Source organism: Danio rerio, chromosome 6, assembly GCF_052040795.2.
Source record: "Danio rerio strain M-AB ecotype USA chromosome 6, GRCz13ab, whole genome shotgun sequence".
Taxonomy (NCBI): Eukaryota; Metazoa; Chordata; class Actinopteri; order Cypriniformes; family Danionidae; genus Danio; species Danio rerio.
In genome coordinates, this window is record NC_141026.1 from 14,904,656 (window position 1) to 14,925,534 (window position 20,879).

Below are 20,879 nucleotides of genomic sequence, written 5' to 3' on the forward strand. Positions count from 1 at the left end.
TCAAAAGAAAAAAAAAAAAACTGAATTATTAAGAATAATATATTTTGTATCTTGTGATGATTAATAAAACTTGTTTGTGAAGTGATGCAGCAGCATCACTGTGTATATGTCTTTTCTTTATTAAGTGTTCTATTTTGAAATAGAAGATATTTGATGAAACAAACCAGCGTATATGCAGGAATCCTAAAGGTAATTTTAATACCTTTTTAAAGACCTTCTCGGAATATTTTAAAATTCTAATCAGTATCAAACTTTTAACTTGAAAAACAGTTGTTAATAAAAAGCTGTAGTTAAATAAATCAATGGAGCACAACCACAAAACAGAACTCAGATAAGCTCGGAAGAAACAAAGCTTGAAAGAATAAATTGCACAGTTGTTTTCAGCGACAGACTTCAGCCACTGTTTAAACTCTTCTTTCTCAAACCAGGAGTACACAAACGTACATTTTGCCATCTGTTTTGCTCTATGATTTTGTTACATGTGGAGAGTGTTACATTCCTATCCCGCGTTTGTCGCAAATTATGTGACATCACCAGGAGGAGGAGCTTGGCCAGCCAGAACCAATCACATGGATCGAGCACGCCGTTGTAAAATTAGGAGGAAAATAAATATGCTTTTTTGGAGTCAAACACTTTGGACAATGCTTGAACAAAATTTAAGACCTCGTAAAAGCGCGATTAAGACTTTTTAATGCCTTTTAAGGGCATTAATTTTCTCATAATGATCAACTTTTAATACTTTTTTTAAGACCCCGCAAACAATCGATAGACTATTTTCACATTTCTTGGTTTCTCAGCAGTGGAAGTCGTCATAGTAGGGAAAACTTGTGAATGGGAGAGTACAACAAATTATTTTTCACAATCTTATTTGCTCAAATAATAAAAGTAAAACTCCACGATAATGTTATCAACACTTTCAGAGAAAGGAAAAAAAAAATATTGTAAGAAACTGATAACGGCAGCCAGAGGAGAGAACAACTTTACTGTTCTGTCCAATAGATGCTGCATTAGAAATGCCTTGCACAAGTGGTAATTTGCCTGTAATTTGAAGCAAAGATGATATAATGCATATGTCAACACACATAAATGTTTATACTTTAAATGTTTAATATATATATATATATATATATATATATATATATATATATATATATATATATATATATATTTAAAAAATCTAAATATTAAAAATTTTCAAGCATTTAAGATGCTGATGACCTTTAAACGCGTCAAAACAGGCTTGTGAAAAAAGTCCATTTATTGCAATTCTTAGGAAATTGAAAACAAACAAACGTCTTCATCATCTTTGCGTCTAAATAAATCCAGGACACAACTTGATATATTGGATTTAATGGCAAAATGGTAAAGTGCTGTAATATTTGAACTTGATAATTTCTTAAAGAATGTATAAGAAAAAAGATCATTTAAAAACAACCATGGTCTACTTTGGCACAGACATTAATAGCTATATTGAGAAATAAATGGTTAACTTCTGTTTTCAGATATTAGACCTTACACTGGCATTTTAACAAATCATTTTGAAATGCCCATACTACACGTATTCATATTGTTCCTCTGGATTTCAGTGCTCTTCCTGGAGTGTATACAGTACTGCGCAGGAAGTTCTTCAGAGAGAGATCGTACACAGGATGAACTGCAAGAGGAAGCGAAAACGTTTTTAGAACGAGTTACGACAGCTACATACATCCTTTCAATGAAGTAACAGTAAGGTGTGTATTAACTGTTAGCGAAAACAGTCTTTGCCTTACAGTGTAACTGAGGTCAAATAGCCACTAATGCTGACAAATATATTTGATCGCCACTTACGTCATCATACTGGAAGTTCACCATTCCCTGCTGCATAGTATCTCTCCTCCTGAAGTGGTCTGAGGATAAATCAAGTCATGCATACGATTTTAAAAAAGTATTTAAAGTAAAGTATGGTATTTAAATGAAAATTCTGCAATCAATTACTTACCCTCATGCCGTTCCAATCACATTACACCTTTGTTCATCTTCAGAACTCAAATCAAGATATTTCAAGAGTTCACACTTAGCTGATGATTGATTATAAAGCTTGTTTGGCATGCTGTCCCAGGAGAGAGCCCTGAGCTCACAATATCCATGAGTCGTAGGCTCCCTCCTTTTGCAGGGCAAGAGAGGAGTTTGAGCTTAGGTAGGTCTGTAGGCTGATGAGGGATTATAAATTGCTTTTTAGAGATATACTGCTGATTAAGAGCTTGACTATAGTGCTAACTTAGATTGATGAATTCACTTGTGACGCATGTTTTTGGACTGTGGGAGGAAACCCCACATGAGCACCGGGAGAACATGTAAACTCAGAAACGACAACTGGCCTGTAAAGGAGGATTTGAACCAGTGACGTTTTTGCTGTGAGGCAACAGTGCTAACCACTAAGCGACCATATGCCACCATATAAAGGGAAAGGTGGAGGAGTAGGGGGGAAAGGGCGGATTCTTCAGGGCGAAGATGACAGAAATAAGAAACTCTGGTTATTTATAGTGAGTTGGGAATCATCTGATTGGTGAATCATGCGTTAGTTAATGCATGACCAGCTGTGATCAATCATAAGCACGTGCTCCTCTCGAAATTAGTTTATAAATAAACTTCACTTCACCTCTCTTCCTCCATAGACAGCAATGGTCCAGAAATGTTCAAAGTCCAGAAAAGGAGCCAAAAACTTTCCTTGTGACTTTAACGGTTCAACTGTAATCATACGAAGCTACAAAAACACTCTTGTTGACCATGTTTTTGGTTCCTTTACTGGACTTTGAACATCTCTGTGTCCTCTCTGGAGGATGAAGGAGCTCTTGGTTTTCCTCTAAAGTATCTTCATTTGTGTTCTGAAGATGAACGAAGGTCTCAGGGGTTTGGAACAACATCAGGGCGAGTAACTACTAACAGAATTCTTATTTTTGAGTGAACTAATACTTTTAGCAATATACTTCGTATAGGGATGTAACGATTCACCTGACTCACAATTCACGATACTAATCCAATTACAATTTAAGGTGAAGAACCCTTTCATTTTTTCTTAGATGCTGCACATTTTTGGTTTTTGCAGAATGATACATTTTCTGCCATAATCAAATTGCCATTTCAAAAATGTGAAAAGCGAAAAAATATATCACGATTAGTTCAAGTAGGTAGAAATGTTGGTAGATTTTCGTCACATAATTGAATTTATTATCCACCGTTTTTCAATCGTTACATCCTTGTATAATAATTCGAACAATATATAGTATTAATCAGTACTGCAACCTTTTATTAAACGCCTCACTCACCTGTAAGTGCTTTTAGCTTCACACAACACGCCACATAGTCATCAAAGTAGATCTTTCCTGACCTGCTGTAGCGTTTGACAATGGCGTCCAATACCCGTGGGCTAACCCGATACCCTGTCAAAATGAAGACACACTGAATTACATCACAAATCATTTGGTTAACGCGACTGCTGGCTAACACTCTGTCCTAACTACATGCGAGGAGTTTTTGTCCTAACCATCAGCAATGGCGACACAAGAAATTTCTATTTTAGACACATTTTCGTTTGACATTTGACATTGCAGCAGAAAAGCCAACTGCATATTGTGGCAAGTATCACACCAGGTACAGATTATGTGTTAAATGCTACCAAAGTGAGTTTGAATGTCATTGTACATGGCATTTATTTCCATACTACTGAAAGCAGCAGCAGATAGTTCACTTCAGATCTTGAAAATAAAATACAGTTGGTATGTAAAGTATTCAGACCCCCTTAAATTTTTCACTCTTACTGTATATTGCAGTCATTTGCTAAAATCATTGAAGTTAAATTTTTCTTCATTAACGCACCCCATTTTGACAGAAAAACACAGAATTGTTGACATTTTTTTGCAGATTTATTAAAAAAGATAAACTGAAATATCACATGGTCCCAAGTGTTCAGACCCTTTGCTCTGTATTTACTAGAAGCATGGTCTGATACAGCCATGTACCAGTCTGATTGAATGGTAAACATAGGTGGACAGCCATTTTTAGGTCTTTACAGAGATGCTCAATTGAGTTTAATTCAGGGCTCTGGCTGGGCCATTCACGAACAGAGTTGGTGTGAAGCCACACCTTCGTTGTTTTAGCTGTGTGCCTAAGGTTATTGTCTTGTTGAAAGGTAAACCTTCGGTTCAGTCTGAGCACTCTGGAGAAGGTTTCATCTTCTGTACTTATCCCTGTACTTAGCCACATTCATCTTTCCCTTGTTTGCAAGTAGTCGTCCTGTCCCTGCAGCTTAAACACAGGCCCACAGCATGATGCTGCCACAGGTATGCTTCACTGTTGGGACTGTATTGGACAGGTGATGAGCAGTGCCTGTTTTTTTTTTCACACATAGCTCTTAAAATTAAGGCTAAAAAAGTTCTATCTTGATCTCATCAGAACAGAGAATCTTATTTCTCACCATCTTGGAGTACCTCGGGTGTTTTTAGCAAACTCCTTGCAGTCTATTATGTGTCTGGCCCTTCTGCCATAAAGCTCCAGCTGGTGGAGAGCTGTAGTGATAATTGACTTTCTACAACTTTCTCCCATCTCCCGACTGCATCTCTGGATATCAACTTATATCTGGATATGTTCTTTACCTCTCTCACCAAAGCTCTTCTCCCCTGATAGCTTAGATTGGCCAGACATCTCTGGTCGTCTCAATTGTCTTCCATTTAAGGATTATGGAGGCCACTGCGCTCTTGGGAAGAATTTTTTTTGTAACCTGGGCCAGATCTGTGCCTTACCACAACTGTGTCTCTGAGCTCTTCAGGCAGTTTCTTTGACCTCATGATTCTCATTTGCACTGACATCCATAATGAGTTGTAAGGTCTTATATAGACAGGTGTATGGCTTTCCTAATCAAGTCTAATCAATATAATCAAACACAGCTGGATTTAAATGAAGGTGTAGCACCATATCAAGGTCTGAAGAAATGGACAGCAGAGTTAAATAGACTGAATAGTAAGGACCATGTGTTATTTCAGTTTTTTTTTTGAATAAATCTGCAAAAATGTCAATAATTCTGGGTTTTTCTGTCAATATGGGGTGCTGTGTGTAGATTAATGAGGGAAAAAGAAACTAACTTCAATGATTTTAGCAAATAACTGCAATTTAACAAAGAGAGCAATCATTGTTTCAAGGATTGATAGGTCAGTCCTTCACAATAAACAGATCAGTCATCCAGGTATTTTAATCTGATTAATCAAACTTGTTTGAAGAACCAAATAAGAAATATGTCATCTCAACTAAAAGATTCAGGATCTGACAAAATTGAACGGATGAAGAACTTCTGGTACTAATTAGCTGCATTTTCACTGTTGGGCCAGTGCGAGCCAGGGCTTTTATCGGGCCGGGCCGGGCCATGCCAATAGCTCAGGAGCACAAGCAGTGAGGCTGAAATCATGTCTCGTTTCCACTGTCGGGCTAGTGGCTCGACATGCAAACCCCGCCCCCAGAACGTGCCCCAAATTCCCGCCCAGTTCAGCGGGAATCAGCAGAAAGACAAAGCACACCATCGTATCATCACGAAATGAATAAAACAGCCAAAACCAAAACAACCAAAACAAACAACACGTTACTGTACAGCATTACATTATATGTCTATATGCATTTTCATTCATTATATATGTTTACATACAGACCGACTGTTGGCATCGTACAACAAGTGGCCACTAACAGATGGACCCAGCGCACCATCCATTATATAAAACCATCATATAAAACGGTTTTACTCTCCCGAAAAAAGCTCTGTTTGCACGATTTGATTAATATAATCGTATCCCAATACTTTATGAATCATTTTTCAAAACTCCTCTGTTGTTTGTTTTCAGTAAATATCTTTAAGCTATGCCCCATATAGTTCAAAACCTGACAGGTGGTCAAGTCCAAGCTTGTTTTTAGTAAAACAAGTATAAATATGCATATAACAATAATAATACTGCTAATAATAATAATAATAACATTATTCAAAAGCAAATTGTTATGAATAAACTGAAAAAGGTGTTATATGAAATAGCCTATCTTAAACTGACCAGCTATGTGTTTTTTTTTCTTTCCCTTATTTATTGATTTTTTTTGGCTCATGTACTCCTGTGCGATCGGAAAACTAGTGTAATGGCGGCACGACATCTTTACCAGACTCGGGCAAAAACCGCCTCTCCTTTCACTCCGCCCCCAAGCCCCAGCTGGCCCTTTTTAGCCCAAGGGCCAAAGAAGGCCAGCCGTTGGCCCTGAGGAAGCCCCGCTTTGGCCCGAACAGGCCCTGAAAGTGACAATGGAAACCCGACTGGCCCTGGCTCGCTCGCTTAGGCGTGATAGTGGAAACGCGCCATTGAGTTTGCTTAAATGCCACAGTCAGAGCATTAACTGGTGCTTACCATGTCCATCCCGTTATGGCAACAGAGTATCATCTTGTAATGACAAGCTTTATCAATAACATGTAATGCTACAAAGTTAAACTAATGTCAAACTGGTTTCTTGAACATAGCAACTCAAATGGCTCCACAGTCCCCAGATATCAACGAAACAGAAACTTTCATAGCATGGATGACAAACCTTGCAAATCTGTACCAATTACATTAAGATTTTGGTTTAATTTTAACCTAAAACTTTAAATAATATTTCCAGCACCTTCCTGAAACTATGCCATTAAGTAGTTTGGTATTTCTAAAGACAAAAGGAGATCCAACCCAGTACTAGCAAGGTAAGTGTATCAAAGAGCCAGGGTAAGTGTATCAAGGGGCCAGTGTAAGTGTATTTTGACCTGTGAACTAGGTGCTTTCTGATATACTGAAAGACCACACTTACCCATGTTAGCAATGGACTGGGACATCTCGTAAGGTTCCACGGTCCCACTGTGGTCCCTGTCCACCATCATGAAGTTCTGCTTCCAGCCATTCAGCACACCAAAAAGCTCTTTAAACTCATTGAATCCCATCTTTCCTGTGTAATCTCTCTGAACATACATGGTTAAAGAAAACAATCCGCATCACTGGATCTGCTGGAATTACAGTTAAAGCTTCTGAGTCAGGATACGTCTACATTAATCTTGATACATTAGAAAGTGTTTTTTTTTGCAGGTCGTTTTTCAAAAGGTTCTTACCATAAGCCAAATAGAAATATCCCTGACTTTCATTTTATGGAATGAAGAAGCTGAATTTCCATGGCCTAAAAAACAAGGCACTTTGCATAATCTTAAAATTGTAAGAGCTTGTTGGTTATTTTTCGTGAATTGAATAGACATTATAAGAGCAACAGAAGACAAGTTAATTTTAGAAAATAAATTAAAAGAGCGCACTATCCTTTGGCTTCTGGCCACAGCTGAATGAACCACCAGTTACTCTGGCAAATGTTTTGTCAATCTCATCTCAATGTGTCGATATAAGAATGAACAACCATCTTAATAAACAATACAATTTTTTCAAAAAGTTCATTCTGATAGACATGTGACGCTGACAAGATGCGCATACCCCTGTTTCTTCATTGTTTATTAACCCTTTAACTACCTTACCTAGAAAACACCTAAAAAACTCCTTAACTCCTAATGTCGCTAGTTAACACACTCAATGCATTTTTTCAACACATCCCGTAATTTCAAAAATACCAGCCTCTACCAGATGGTTGATATGTCGGTTTGTAGTAAAAGTACCGGACTTAATACATATACTATGAAAAATCTGAAAATATGAAGCGTAAGACCAGTTTATTTAAAATATATATTCAAAATAAAACATTTTTGAACATTAAATCATCTTTATTTTTTAAAGTATGCCATAAAATATTTTAGATTCTCATTTAATGATTCTCATTTTGATTCTCATTTAATTGTTTTTACAATAAAACCAAAATCAAGTGTAACTGCAACATGATGTTTGTTTGACTTTTTTTGCAAACCAACAATTCTGTGTGTTATTATTTAAAACAGTCATTTTTAAATGACTTTAACATGGTCAATCGTTTGGAAGAGGGGCAGTCAAAGGGTTAAAGTGGTAGTTCATTCTGATGCTGACAAAATACACTACTCTAGGCAGATTGAGCTAAAAAAACATGTTCTCTACTCTTTCTCTAAACTGTATTAATTTGTAATATTTGGTAGTTACTAGAGGTTATGAGAAACTTAAGTAAGTAACAGTTTGATATATAAAAAAAGGTAAAAGTTAATATATATATATATATATATATATATATATATATATATATATATATATATATATAAAAATATATATATAATTGTGTTTACATATATATATAAATATATAAATATATATATATATATATATATATATATATATATATAAATAAATATATATATATATATATATATATATATATATATATATATATATATATATATATATATATATATATATATATATATATATATATATATATATATATATATATATATATATAAACAAGGTGACTGAGTTTGTTATTTGCATATATAATTTTCTTCTTGATTGGTAGCATATATGAGCAATATCACACGAGTAGTATGCAATTTGGCTGTATATCCCACTGGTGGGAGGCGTGCATTGGCTTGAGGCCACATACTGAATGACTTAAGGCTGATTTATACTTCTGCATCAAGCGCACGCGTATGTTCTGGTGCAACCTACTTATGGATGCATAGCCCTCGCCGTGACCGTCGGCTGACGTACACCTCTCAAAAATGTAACTACACGTCACAACAACGTGTAGCGCAAGCTATGTGATTAGTCGGCTTGGTAGCTTGGTAGCTGACCATTATGGGCGGAGGTGAGAACCACGCGAGCCTGATGGAGCGAGTGTTTACAAGTTTAGCTTAACCTATTGATTAAAGTTACGGCACGTCCACCAGTTCCTGCCTCAAAATGAGCAAGTTTGAGCCACTTGTACATTAAGATAGTGTTCAGGAAAAACAAAACACCAGCGAAGAAAATTGACACAGAGGAACATAAACGCCTACTACCAGCTAGCGTTTCGGAAGTGTTATTGCAGAGAGACAGAAACAGCACGCAGAAGTATAAACAGTGGTGTAAAGTAACTAATTACAAATACTCAACCTACTGTAATTGAGTAGTTTTTCTCAAGAATTGTAAATTACTAAGTTGTTTCAAAAATGTGTACTTTTACTTTCCCTTGAATACATTTTTAGTGCTGTATCAGTACTTTTACTCCACTACTTTCCTTCAACCTGCAGTCACTACTTTATTTTTTCTTGTCTATGAGGATTAGAAAAATCAGTCCTGTAATTCCTGTCCAATCAAATCGCACGTAGAAGGAAAATCACATCATAATGAACATGTGTGATTTTTAAATGCAGCAAACTGTTTGGAAGCATTAAAAGTGTCCCAGATGATGTCCAAAATCTTTACACACATTAACACAGAGACTGTTTAGATGCATGTCAATGAGGAGAAGATCACAGATGTTTACTGTAGGTTGATGGCCGTAAACATCCAGCAGGTACAAGACGTCAACATGATGTCAGATAGATGTTATACCCTAACGTCATAGGAACGTTGGATTTTGTTTGGAAATGAAAATCAGGTTGAGATCAGAAGTCAACATCAGACCAACATCAATGTCCAACCTAAAACCAACCAAATATCAACGTCTAATGATGTCACAGCTTGAAGTTGTGTGGACATTACCACTAAGACGTCTTTCAGATGTTGGATTTTGGTTGCTATACCTGATGAATAAATGTTAGAATTTGCTGTCAATATGATGTTGGTATAAGATGTTGGCTCGATGTTGGATTTTGGTCACTTTCTAACAACCTAAAATCAACCAAGTATCAACGTCATTTGACATCATTATTAGACGCTGGCTAGCCATTGAATTTTGGTCACCTGACATCACAACCGAAACCTAATATTAACGTCTTATGAAATTATGTGCCTGCTGGGCAAAAACTTGATGCATTACAGAATGTTACATTTATACACATGCACAAATTACATGTAAATTAAGAAGGGTGTCACGATCCTCCAAATCCTCGATTCGATTACATTTTCGATTCTAAAGTCACGATTCGATTCGATTTTCGATTATGAATAATTAATTAATAACGAATTAATTATTAGTAGCCTACTGTTTAAACTACCTGACTTGCATGGTCTTTGTTTTACCCATAAACAAATGATACAGTAAATGAATAAAGGTAAGTTACACACATAATTACCACCTGTCAATCACTTTTTCTGCGGGACTCGTGAATAGGCAGTGATCTGTCGTTATAATGGCGTCGGTAAAAAAGGTGCACAACCAACTGGAACCAGCCAACAGTATCTGAGGTGTTCGCTAAAATGAATAAGTACAAGTTTAAAAGTAAAGATTGAAGCAGTCTACTGATCCGCTGACTGCCTGGACCCGCTGTCTGTGTGTGCGTCTGTGTCTGTGTGAATGAGTGTGTGTGGTCACGTGATGTGCGTTTTCAGCAGTAGTGAGGAAGGAGGGCTGCTCAGAAATGCTATACGCCAGTGTGGATGTGGATCGTTGTCGTTCTAAAATGCCATTTAAATACAAAGACATATTAGTGTAAACCGGGCCTGAGTGTGTATTTTTATGTGCAACGGGTGCGGGGAGAAGGATCGCGATGCGCCCATCGTCTATCAACCCAACCGTAATACGTACATAGCAGAGCTTGCAAACAGTTTTTTTTTTTTTTTTTTTTTTGACAACACGAACGTTGTCAACATAACTCACTGGAAATCCAAACTACTTCCACACCGGCGACTTTATTGAAAGAGGAGAGGGTTTAAGCTCGGGTCTCCTGCGTCTGCAGTTTAACAAGCACTTCAACAAGCCTGTTTTTTCCCGCTTGGCAAGCCAAGCTGATGTGACATGGGGGCGTGGCAGCATCGACGATTCTTTTTTTTGATTCGATAATCGAAGTTGAGCATAAATTTTGATCAATTTCGATTAAAAATCGAAATCGTGACACCCTTAATGTAAATGCATCATCTTGTGGCAGAACATTAACTGTCTTTGCTCTGCTCAGTATGGCAGGCTGCCCCAATGCGGTAAATCTAAACTATTTAAAATAGGCAATATCCTTTTGAATAAACTGCATAGTTGCAATCTAAACAACTACATTCTTGCATTAAAAGGCTCAAAAGTACATTATGTTGTCCAACAGCGGCAATATTTGTCAAACTGTAGTCTTCTCCTTGCTACTAGTGTAGGAGGAGTAATACACAAGGATGAAGAGGTCTAGGATTTGGCATTCTGGATGGGCTTGGACAGATCATTCCCTCAGCAAGGAACAGTGAATGAAAAAAATTTCTGAAAAGCATTTTATTAGGGGCCAAGCACCGTAGGTGGGTAGGCACCTATTGCTTTCGTTAGTGTTCCTATTATTATTCTTCTCCTTCCGTTTTTTCCACCGGATTTGAATGGCAGCCCATATAGGCATATGTGGGAAAGTTGTATAATTTGGCACGATGATAGAGGACAGTGTTAACATTAATAAGACCAAATATGAAGTCTCAAAATCAAACTCTCTAGTGCCACCACTTGTCCAAACTTTCACGTATGTTTATCATGATAACTTTTGAACCGAATGGGCTACAATCAAAATTCTTTTTTCCTCTGATTCCTTGGCTCAGTCCAATTCAAAAGCACCCTATTTTAAATTATTCAAAAAACCTATTTGATCGAACTCGTCCTAGGCCGTTTCTCCGATTTTTCCCAAAATTAAAATCACATGATGTACAGACCATGCCAACCAAAAGTTATGGAACTCAAGTTGATTAGACCTACTGTTTTCTTTTAACTTGCGATCAAATTTAACGTAGAACTTGCGAAAATGGACTTGAGGCGATATCTCCGTAACACATTCACCGATTCACACCAAACTTGGTGTGTATTATGACAACTAGGGTCTGAGGTTATATGCGGAGTTTCTGCGCACTGCCCCCTAGTGGTCCAGAGATACAAAAAACTTGCTTTTTTGGTTTAGAACGTATCAACCTTTCGTCCGAAACTCATAAAACTGGTCTCATTACATCCGGCAGAGCATGTCGAGTCGAATGATGTCTGATTTTCACAGGTCAGCCATTTTGGGCGTCGACCATTTTGATTTGCTATATACCTTTAAAAATGCTATTTTACCAACACATTCACATATCATTACAAAACATGGTATGCATCTTCAACCCTATGCCCTGAAAGTACTCAAAAACTTCTGGAGCAGCACCACCTTTTGGCCAAAAGTGCTTGGCCCCTTAATTGCTGCTTGCAGCTATATTTATTACTATTATTATTATAGTCTGGCTTTTAAAAGGGAATTAACATTTTTGGATGTTTAATTATGAATAAGCAGCTTTTTAAAGATGCATGAAAATGCTAGTATAAGCAAAGAAACCAAAACAACGCTTTCAAATGTACCAGGGTTAAAATGATATTTTCCCCCAAAATGAAAATTTACTCATCCCCAAGTGGTTTACTTCTTCTGTTGAACCCAAAATACGATCTTTTGAAGAATGCTGAAAACCTGTAATCATTAAGTTCAATAGCAGGGAAAACAATTGTTACATCGTTTTCAGCTTTCATCAAAATATCTTATTTTGTGTTTAAGAAAAGAAAGAAACTCTGAAATGTTTCAAAGTAAAGGAAGACCGAATTTCATTTTTGGGTGAACTATCACATTTGAACTTTGCCATAACAGATTCATTCGGCTTCATGTTTCTGTGAAGGATACATCCAACAAGGCAATCATAATCCTGCAGGTTTCCAAACTGAAAGCTGTAAAATAATAAATAAAAATGAAAGTTCGATAGTGCAAGAATTCAGTACTGTAACATCTGTTTCCACACTCTCTGTACTTACGAGTGTAAGAGCCACTGATTCCAGTCTGAGTAAGGCACCTCTGAAGTTCTTCAGCATCAACTTCACCATCCTGACATTACATTCATGTTACTACATGACCAACAAGATGGGAATGCAAAAAGCCACAAGTCCCCAGCAGCTCTTGCTCTCACCTGACCAGCTATTGCTGTGAAATAGCCCCACATTGGGTCCTGGGCAGGAGCAGCAGAAAAAGAGCCTGGATACCCTCCATACGGCTGTCCGGGGTAACCACCCGCAGCAGGAACACCGGGCATCGCACCATACTGTAAACAAAAAACATTAAAGGCAAAGTTCAACAAAAAAATTCATTCATTTATCCACCCTTTACATGTTCCAAACCAGTCTGAGGTATTTTACTGTTTAGCACAAAATCAGATATTTTGAATAATGTTGGAAACCTGTAATCACTGACTTCCACAGTATTTGTTTTTCCTTCAATGGTTACAGGTTTCCGATATTCTCCAGTCCAGGGGTCACCAACCCTGTTCCTGGAGAGCTACCTTCCTGCAGAATTCAGTCCCAACCCTGATCAAACACACCTGAACCAATTAATAGTACCTAAAGCAGCACTTGACAATTCCAAACAGGTGTGTTTGGTCAGGGTTGCAACTGAAATGTGCAGGAAGGTAGCTCTCCAGGAACAGGGTTGGTGACCCCTGCTCCAGTCAATCTTGTGTTCAGCAGGAAAAAAAACTAATCTAAAACTTTAGAATAAGTAGAGCGTGGGTGAATGATGACAGATTTTTCACTAATGGGTGAACTATCATGTAGATGTACTGAAGTAGTTTGATCTTTGACCTTTCTATTTATTTATCTTTCTTACTGAAACATAAACTGAAACTGAAAGTTAAACACAAGATAATTTGATTATACAAATAAATAAATCAATAAAATATAAGCACGATCGCCTCACAGCAGGAAGGTCTCTGGTTGGAGCCTCGGCTGGGTCATTTGGCATTTCTGTGCGGAGTTTGCATATTCTCCCCGTGTCCGTGTGGGTTTCCTCCGGGTGCTCCGTTTTCCCCCACAAGTCCAAAGACGTGGTATGTGAATTGGGTAAGCTAAAATTGACCGTAGTGTATGTGTGTGAATGAGTGTGTGTGGATGTTTCCTAGTGTTTGGTTGCAGTTGAAAGAGCATCCGCTGTGTAAAACATATGCCGGACAAATTGGTGGTTCATTCCATTGTGGCGACCCTAGTTTAATAAAGGGACTAAGCCGAAAAGAAAATTAATGAATAAAATGAAGTTGTATAACAAAACGAACTGTAAAAACACCTTAATGCTCATTTATGTGCAATGCCATGGTTTTACTCCAATATATGGTTGAAATGTACAACTAAGAATCACATTTTGTTCTAAAGACAAAAATTAGTCAAATTTAATTCATATTTATTCACATTTCATTGCAAAACTGACTTATTTTGTTGCACACCTACCGCTCAGCAACTCCAAAAAGCTTGATACTTTGCTACTTTTTACACAAAACAAAGTCTATACTTTCAAATGACATCTAAATTGAAGTTTTGTTCACACATCAGCTGAAAAAAGCACAGATTAAAACTTTATTTCTAAAGACTGAGCTCAATATGGATCATGTCACTGAAAATCCAATGACAGCCCCAAGTAAAATGAAAAGTACAACCCAAACCTAGCTTTTAGCGTCTGCACAAAGGACAATAAATAGAGTAATCAACCACTTATATTTAAAACATAACCTATTACTCCACTTGGATTTGTTCCAAACCACCCATAATTATCCAGTTACACTTAAACTCTGTTCCTCGAAGGCCACAGCCTTGCAGAGTTTATTTACAACTCTGCTTCAACACGCATACCTTGTATTTTTCAGAAGCCAGAATGACTTGATTAGCTGGATCAGACGCATTTAAATAGGTTTCAATCTAAACTCTGGCTTAAGCTGTAACCCTCCAGGTACAGAGTTTGACATGCAACAAACTTAAAAAATAAAAATAAATAAAAGTTGACACAACTTAAAATTGTAAGGCAACTTGCAGCACAGCGATTTTGAGTCAACTCAAAAACCTCTGCAGCAAGTTGCTGTTACAGTGCATACATTCCACAAAGTTTTACCAAGAATAAAGATGAGTGAGTCAATCACTATTTGACCTAGATAATTAACAGCTTACACTTTGTATATAGAAGAGAAGCAGATGCATATAGAGTGGAGGAACTATGACGTCAATTTGTATGCAAAAACCTGGAAGCGAGTTAGCATTTTAGCAGTTCCGGTCTCCGAGTCCCAAAGTCAATGGGTTTTTTGAATGGGGTTTTAGTAAAATCAGTTAAATAAGGTTCGTGGCTAACACAAACAAAAGATACTTTCGCGTTTTGTTCTACGACATAAAACACACCAGGTACATCACATTCTTGATTTTTTAAATCAGTTACACTTCTTTAAAAAGACGGTTGCGATCAGGTTGCTGTCAGAGACATTATACATCATCAAGCTGATCTGGTCTGGAGCACAGCTCGCTTGCGTTGGGCATTTGGATTTGTCTGGGATTTAAGTATTTTCATGAAAAGTATTTTATAGTTTGTAGTATTTTTCTCATTGGGAATTCAGATTGTGTGTAGATAATGCCTTCACTTAAAAAGACCATGGAGACAGATTCATTTCTTGATCATTTATTTTAATTAGACTATATTATGAAGATACTGCCTACCAGTGCAGCGTGTCTCTTTCTTGCTCTCAGTAATGCAAAAGTGTGAATAAATGTGTAAAAATACATGCATGTTAACTGTTATTTTAACGTGATCATGTGATTTTTCGTCTTTTTTTCTTCATCTGAACACATTTAACTCTGTTATAACTGCAATATTTACACTCCTCCATAAAATGTATAGCATGTGTGACTGTATAGACTGCTTTTCGCTGTACGTCGTGACATAAAAAGAATATTGAATGTTGCTCTGTGTCCATGATGATGGAACTTGCAGGCATTTGATAGACGTGTTCCTCGCGCCTCATTTCTGTGGTCTGTTAAGGTAAGCGGGATGTGTGCACGCGAGCGATACACTTATTTAAATATGTCTGATGATAAGACTATGTGGGCACATTTATAAATACAGTTTTAAAGCTTTTACAACAACCGTAAAGCAAAACAGGCGTATTTCCCACGTAAAAACTATCCAAAAGGCGCATAGGTATATGTGTTTGTGCGTACTTATTTGTTTATAATATGTAGCGTGTATTATAATTTAATAAACAGAGAGATTAACTCTTTTTCATGGACCATATTTCTAAAAATAAGCTTGAAAAGTCGTCTGTTGCAGGGTGATGCCGACGTCACAGACAAGCGCCCCGAGGGCTTTGTAGTCAGTTTATAGCCTAATGTTAGCTTTTCAATTCCTGCGTTTGCATTTAAGACCCAAAAGCACTCAAAGTTGTATTTTCATGTGACAATTATCTGACTAAATAAGTGTAATGAACAGTGTTTGAACACAGAGCTTATTATTTGCAATCTTCGAAAAGCCTATGGGAAAATCTTATGGGGATTTTATCGAGGGAACCAGTTTTATGCTAGCAGCCGATTCGCCTACAAGGTGACGTCACAGTTCCTCCACTCTATTATACCAACACAATCCCATGGCAATTCGTAACTTTTTGATTTACTGGCTAATTCGTATGAATTCGTACAATCTAGTTCGTACAATTTAGTAAAACTTGCTTATCCCCCAATGACGGTTGGGTTTAGGGGTGGGGTTAGGTGCCAGGCCTCCTTTTAAAAATCGTACAATTTCGTACGACTGAACTCGTACGAATTCATACGGATTAGCCACTAAACTGGCAAAACGTAAAATACTTACGTTTTCTCGTGAGATCAGGCTGATTATACACACATATCTGGTAAAAACCATGTTATTGTTTGTAACCACTTTGACCAATACTCAAAATAAATCGGTCAGAAAAACCAAGTCCTTTAAAACTACTGCTCCAGTGATAGCATGTTAAAGCTTGTTCAACTTAAGGCATCACGCTCACACTTTACATAAGGTTTTATCAGTTAATGCAATTGCTAATGTGAACTAATGACGAACAATAATTGTAGAGCTCTTATTTATCATAGTTAGCATTTACTAATGCATTACTTATATAGGAATTCATGCTCGTTATTTAACATTAGTTAATGCACTGTGAGTTAGTTTAACCTTTTCCATTAACTATTATTAGCAAAGATGAATAAATACTGTAATAATGTATTTACTAGCATGGAAAAAACAACGAACCGTACATTTAAGTAACATTAATACAGCCTTATAGAAAAGTGTTACCGGCCTCACTTATTAATTGTTTTAATGAACTTTACTCCCCAATGCGTACTTTGAAGCACTATGTGCATGTATATAATAAACAAGAACTAAATGAATATGTATTATCATTAATTTTTTTCAAATTAAGTTTATTCCTGCCATTTTCTCAAATGAAATACTGTGAACATTTTCCTTGCTCTGTTCAACATCCCTTTGAATAAAATTATTATTTTACAAGAGGGTTAATAATTTTAAGTGTGTGTGTGTGTGTATACAAGTTACGTAATAATATTAGTATTCTAAGTAACGAGTAAAGTAATTTATTACTTTTCAATATTAAGTTATAATATTTAACTGACATTAAAAAAAGATTCATGCAAGTTACTTTTTGGTTTAGTTAAAGGTAAATGAAGGTTATACAGTGTGTTGTAATTGCAGAGCTCCTCTATTTATAAAAAAGAAAAAAAGAAACGTAACTCAAAAGTAACGCAACCTATTACTTTCTATAAAAAGTAAGTAACGCAAATAGTTTTTTTGTTTATTGCATTACTCAATTTTGATACTTTCAAAAGTAACTTTCCCCTATATATATATATATATATATATATATATATATATATATATATATATATATATATATATATATATATATATATGCTCATACATATGCCCTTGTTTATTTTTCCCCCAATTTCTGTTTAACAGATAGAATTTTTTTTTCAACACATTGCAAAACATAATAGTTTTAATAATTCATTTCTAATAACTGATTTATTTTATATTTGCCATGATGACAGTTAATAATATTTTACTAGATATTGTTCAAGACACTTCTTTACAGCTTAAAGTTACATTTAAAGGCTTAACTAGGTTAATCAGGTTAACTAGGCAGGTAAGGGTAATTAGGCAAGTTATTGTATAACGATGGTTTGTTCTGTAGACAGTCAAAAAAATTGCTTCAAGGGGCTAATAATTATGACCTTGAAATGGTTTATAAAAATCAAAAACTGCTTTTATTCTAGTTGAAATAAAACAAATAAGACTTTCTCCAGAAGAAAAAAATATTATCAGACATATTGTGAAAATTTCCTTGCTCTGTTAAACATTTGGGAAATATTTAAAAACGAAACAAAAATTCAAAGGGGGGCTAATAGTACTGACTTCAACTGTGTTTGTGTGTGTGTGTGTGTGTGTGTGTGTATATATATATATATATATATATATATATATATATATATATATATATATATATATATATATATATATATATTTATTTATATTAGTTACATTTTATGTTGCTTCATTAATTTTAATGATTGAGGCCAACAATTAACAATTTAAGTATAAAGTAACAAATGAATATCTCTTAATCTCTAAATGTTTCACGGTGGAAAAAATAACAAAAACATTTTAGAAAACCATTTCTAGAATTTTCCTGAACTTATTTTCTGATACTGCATACTCACATAGCCTATAACCTGTCGCGGTTTCTATCATTATAGTTTAAACCTTCTCCATATAAAACTGGCTTGTTTTAATGTTAGTTTTGATGTTAACTCGTATTTTGTTTAATATATGCTTTTCGGGGCGTAACCACGCATACTTTACTACGGACAATTCGAAAGCAATCTGGCGTCTCGACAGCAACTCATCAAATTAAAAGAATAATTTTACTAATCAAGCTCAACATTCAAATATGAGCGATACTTACATTGTTGTATCCGGGAAACGCCATACTCTGATCTGACCTGTGAGAAATAGAAAAGACCTAAAAAAATGAATCTTTAGTGAAAGTTTTCAGGCAGGCCAGGTCACTTCCGTACTTCAGACTGTGTGACGGAAACGAGTGGATGACGTCATTACAGTAAGACGTCTGACTGACAGCGATAGGTGGACATGCAATCAGACTGTGATTGTTTAGTTTTGATTACGTAAACTTAGTTTTGACTACATAAACTATTCACACTTTGCGCATGGGTATTGGATGGATCCCCTTAAAAAGGAAAACAAGCGTTTGCTTACATACTTAAGTCATGATGACCAGTTGACTGGATTCTTGTCTTATTAAACGCCTAACGTATTGGAAACGTTGTAACGTCCTTTCACAAATGTAATTTATTGGTTTCCTGATTGGTTATTTAATTCGAATGAGTTTTTCTGACGAGAAATTCTTTATTAGCACGCCGTTATAGCGGCACGACTAACGTTATATAACCTGTCATTTAGGCTGAAAGCCACCGGTGGGCGCCATTACTCTAAAAGTGAAGGAGAGCAGTTCCTTTCTCTCAAGCCAGCAAACTCTTCGGAGGTAAGTTAACTGTCGCAAAGGGGGTTTCTACCTTCCATTTAGGATGTTTTGTGAGTTTAATTCTTCGTCGTCTTTTATCCTTATTCGTGTGTCCTAAATATCTGATCTGTGGAAGCTCTTTGCAAAAAACGTATCCTTTTCATGTTAAAAATAAAGTTTAAAAAGTTACACAGCAAGGTCTTTTGTAGAACGGTTTTGAAAAACAGGATATTTTAAACAAAACCAACCTATTACTAGGGCCAGACGGAATCTGTGAACGTTTTTTTTTTTTTTGCTATTTCAACAGATAATTTAGGTAAAAGTCTGCAGATTTCTGCGGAATTATTTTGGGAGTATTAGAACTAAAACCTTAAAATATGTAATAAAAAATAATATCTTTTTAACTTTTATTTAATGTTCAAAATGCAAATCCAATTAGATTCACTTTATTTAGTAAACAAAGCAAGTTTGTTATATAATATATCTAAAAGACAGAAAATATTACTTTACAAACTGCATTGTATTTAAATCAGATAAACATTTTCATATTAGTCAATAATATTACTCTTACTGAAATTAAGTGAAAAACTGAATAAATATAGATTTACATACATTTACTCATGTAAATGAACAGAATTATTGATAGGCTTAAAATCTGCAGAAATCTACGGAATTCTGCGGAATTTTGCGCGAACAGATTCCGGTTGGGCCTACTATTACTTAAAACAGTCAGGACATCAACCCCCCCTGTAGCTATTACCTGATTCATATTAATAATGTACCCTGCCATTTTCTTTCATGGTAAGGTGTATATTGACATAGGCAATGTCTTTGCTTTAGTACAAAGAGTAAAAAACAAACGTGAAACCAACCAAACAAATCAAACTAATTGAATTGCAAAAGGATTGAAATATACAATAAGTTAAGCTTTAAAATATGGTGTAAATACATATAACGTTAGTAGTTCTGTCATCAACTGCTGGTGCTGGATTGCAGAAATAACATGAAATCACTAAAGCAGGAGAACATGAAGACAAACCAATGTTAAATTGAGTGACCAGTGTCAGATGATTGAGACAAGAGAATTATTTATTAAGAAATAAAAAAACAACAACATGGAAAAAAAATTAAAAAACAAGCACATCTGTGGGATTGTTCCTGAAACATAAATTATAACATAAATTATATCATAAATTATAACTTTGATTAGATCATTGCCATACTCTTGGTAGATAAATTCAAACAATGTTTACATGAACCTTCGTTGGCACTCCTAGACCACTGACACTTCTAAAAAAGTTTGGAATCACTTGAGGTAATGTTCGTTTGTATCCCTTTAGCAGGCTGAGCGTTTATAAGTACCAATTGTTGGGCCTCCCCATATAGTCTGATAGAGCACTAGGACCCTAAAGGCCCCCCGCACACACAGCAAGAAGGTCGCTGGTTCCA

At 35.9% G+C, this 20,879-nt stretch overlaps 2 protein-coding genes across 4 annotated transcripts in view; one reads left to right on the forward strand and one right to left on the reverse strand.

Moving 5' to 3' along the window:
• The window catches only part of tmem198ab (transmembrane protein 198ab), a 263,787-nt gene that overhangs the window by 200,678 nt on the left and 42,230 nt on the right, over nucleotides 1–20,879 (forward strand). The gene's annotated exons all lie outside the window — the stretch shown is intronic.
• gca (grancalcin) lies at nucleotides 1,241–18,981 on the reverse strand. Of its 3 annotated transcripts, none has more exon segments than NM_001005585.1 (8): nucleotides 1,241–1,654; nucleotides 1,828–1,886; nucleotides 3,306–3,419; nucleotides 6,841–6,988; nucleotides 12,722–12,765; nucleotides 12,850–12,919; nucleotides 13,002–13,133; nucleotides 18,855–18,977. In NM_001005585.1, coding segments are annotated over 8 exon segments (618 nt in total). In that variant the 5' UTR covers nucleotides 18,879–18,977; the 3' UTR covers nucleotides 1,241–1,627.

What these genes read in the sequence shown, in the direction of transcription:
- gca (XM_087255490.1), bottom strand. Translation starts at nt 13,124, where the DNA reads ATGCCCGGTGTTCCTGCTGCGGGTGGTTACCCCGGACAGCCGTATGGA. An exon ending in TCACAGCAATAGCTGGTCAG is followed by an intron (nt 12,920 to 13,001) that starts GTGAGAGCAAGA and finishes ATGTAATGTCAG; the next exon opens with GATGGTGAAGTTGATGCTGA. An exon ending in GAAGCTAAAAGCACTTACAG is followed by an intron (nt 1,887 to 3,305) that starts GTGAGTGAGGCG and finishes ATTTATCCTCAG; the next exon opens with ACCACTTCAGGAGGAGAGAT.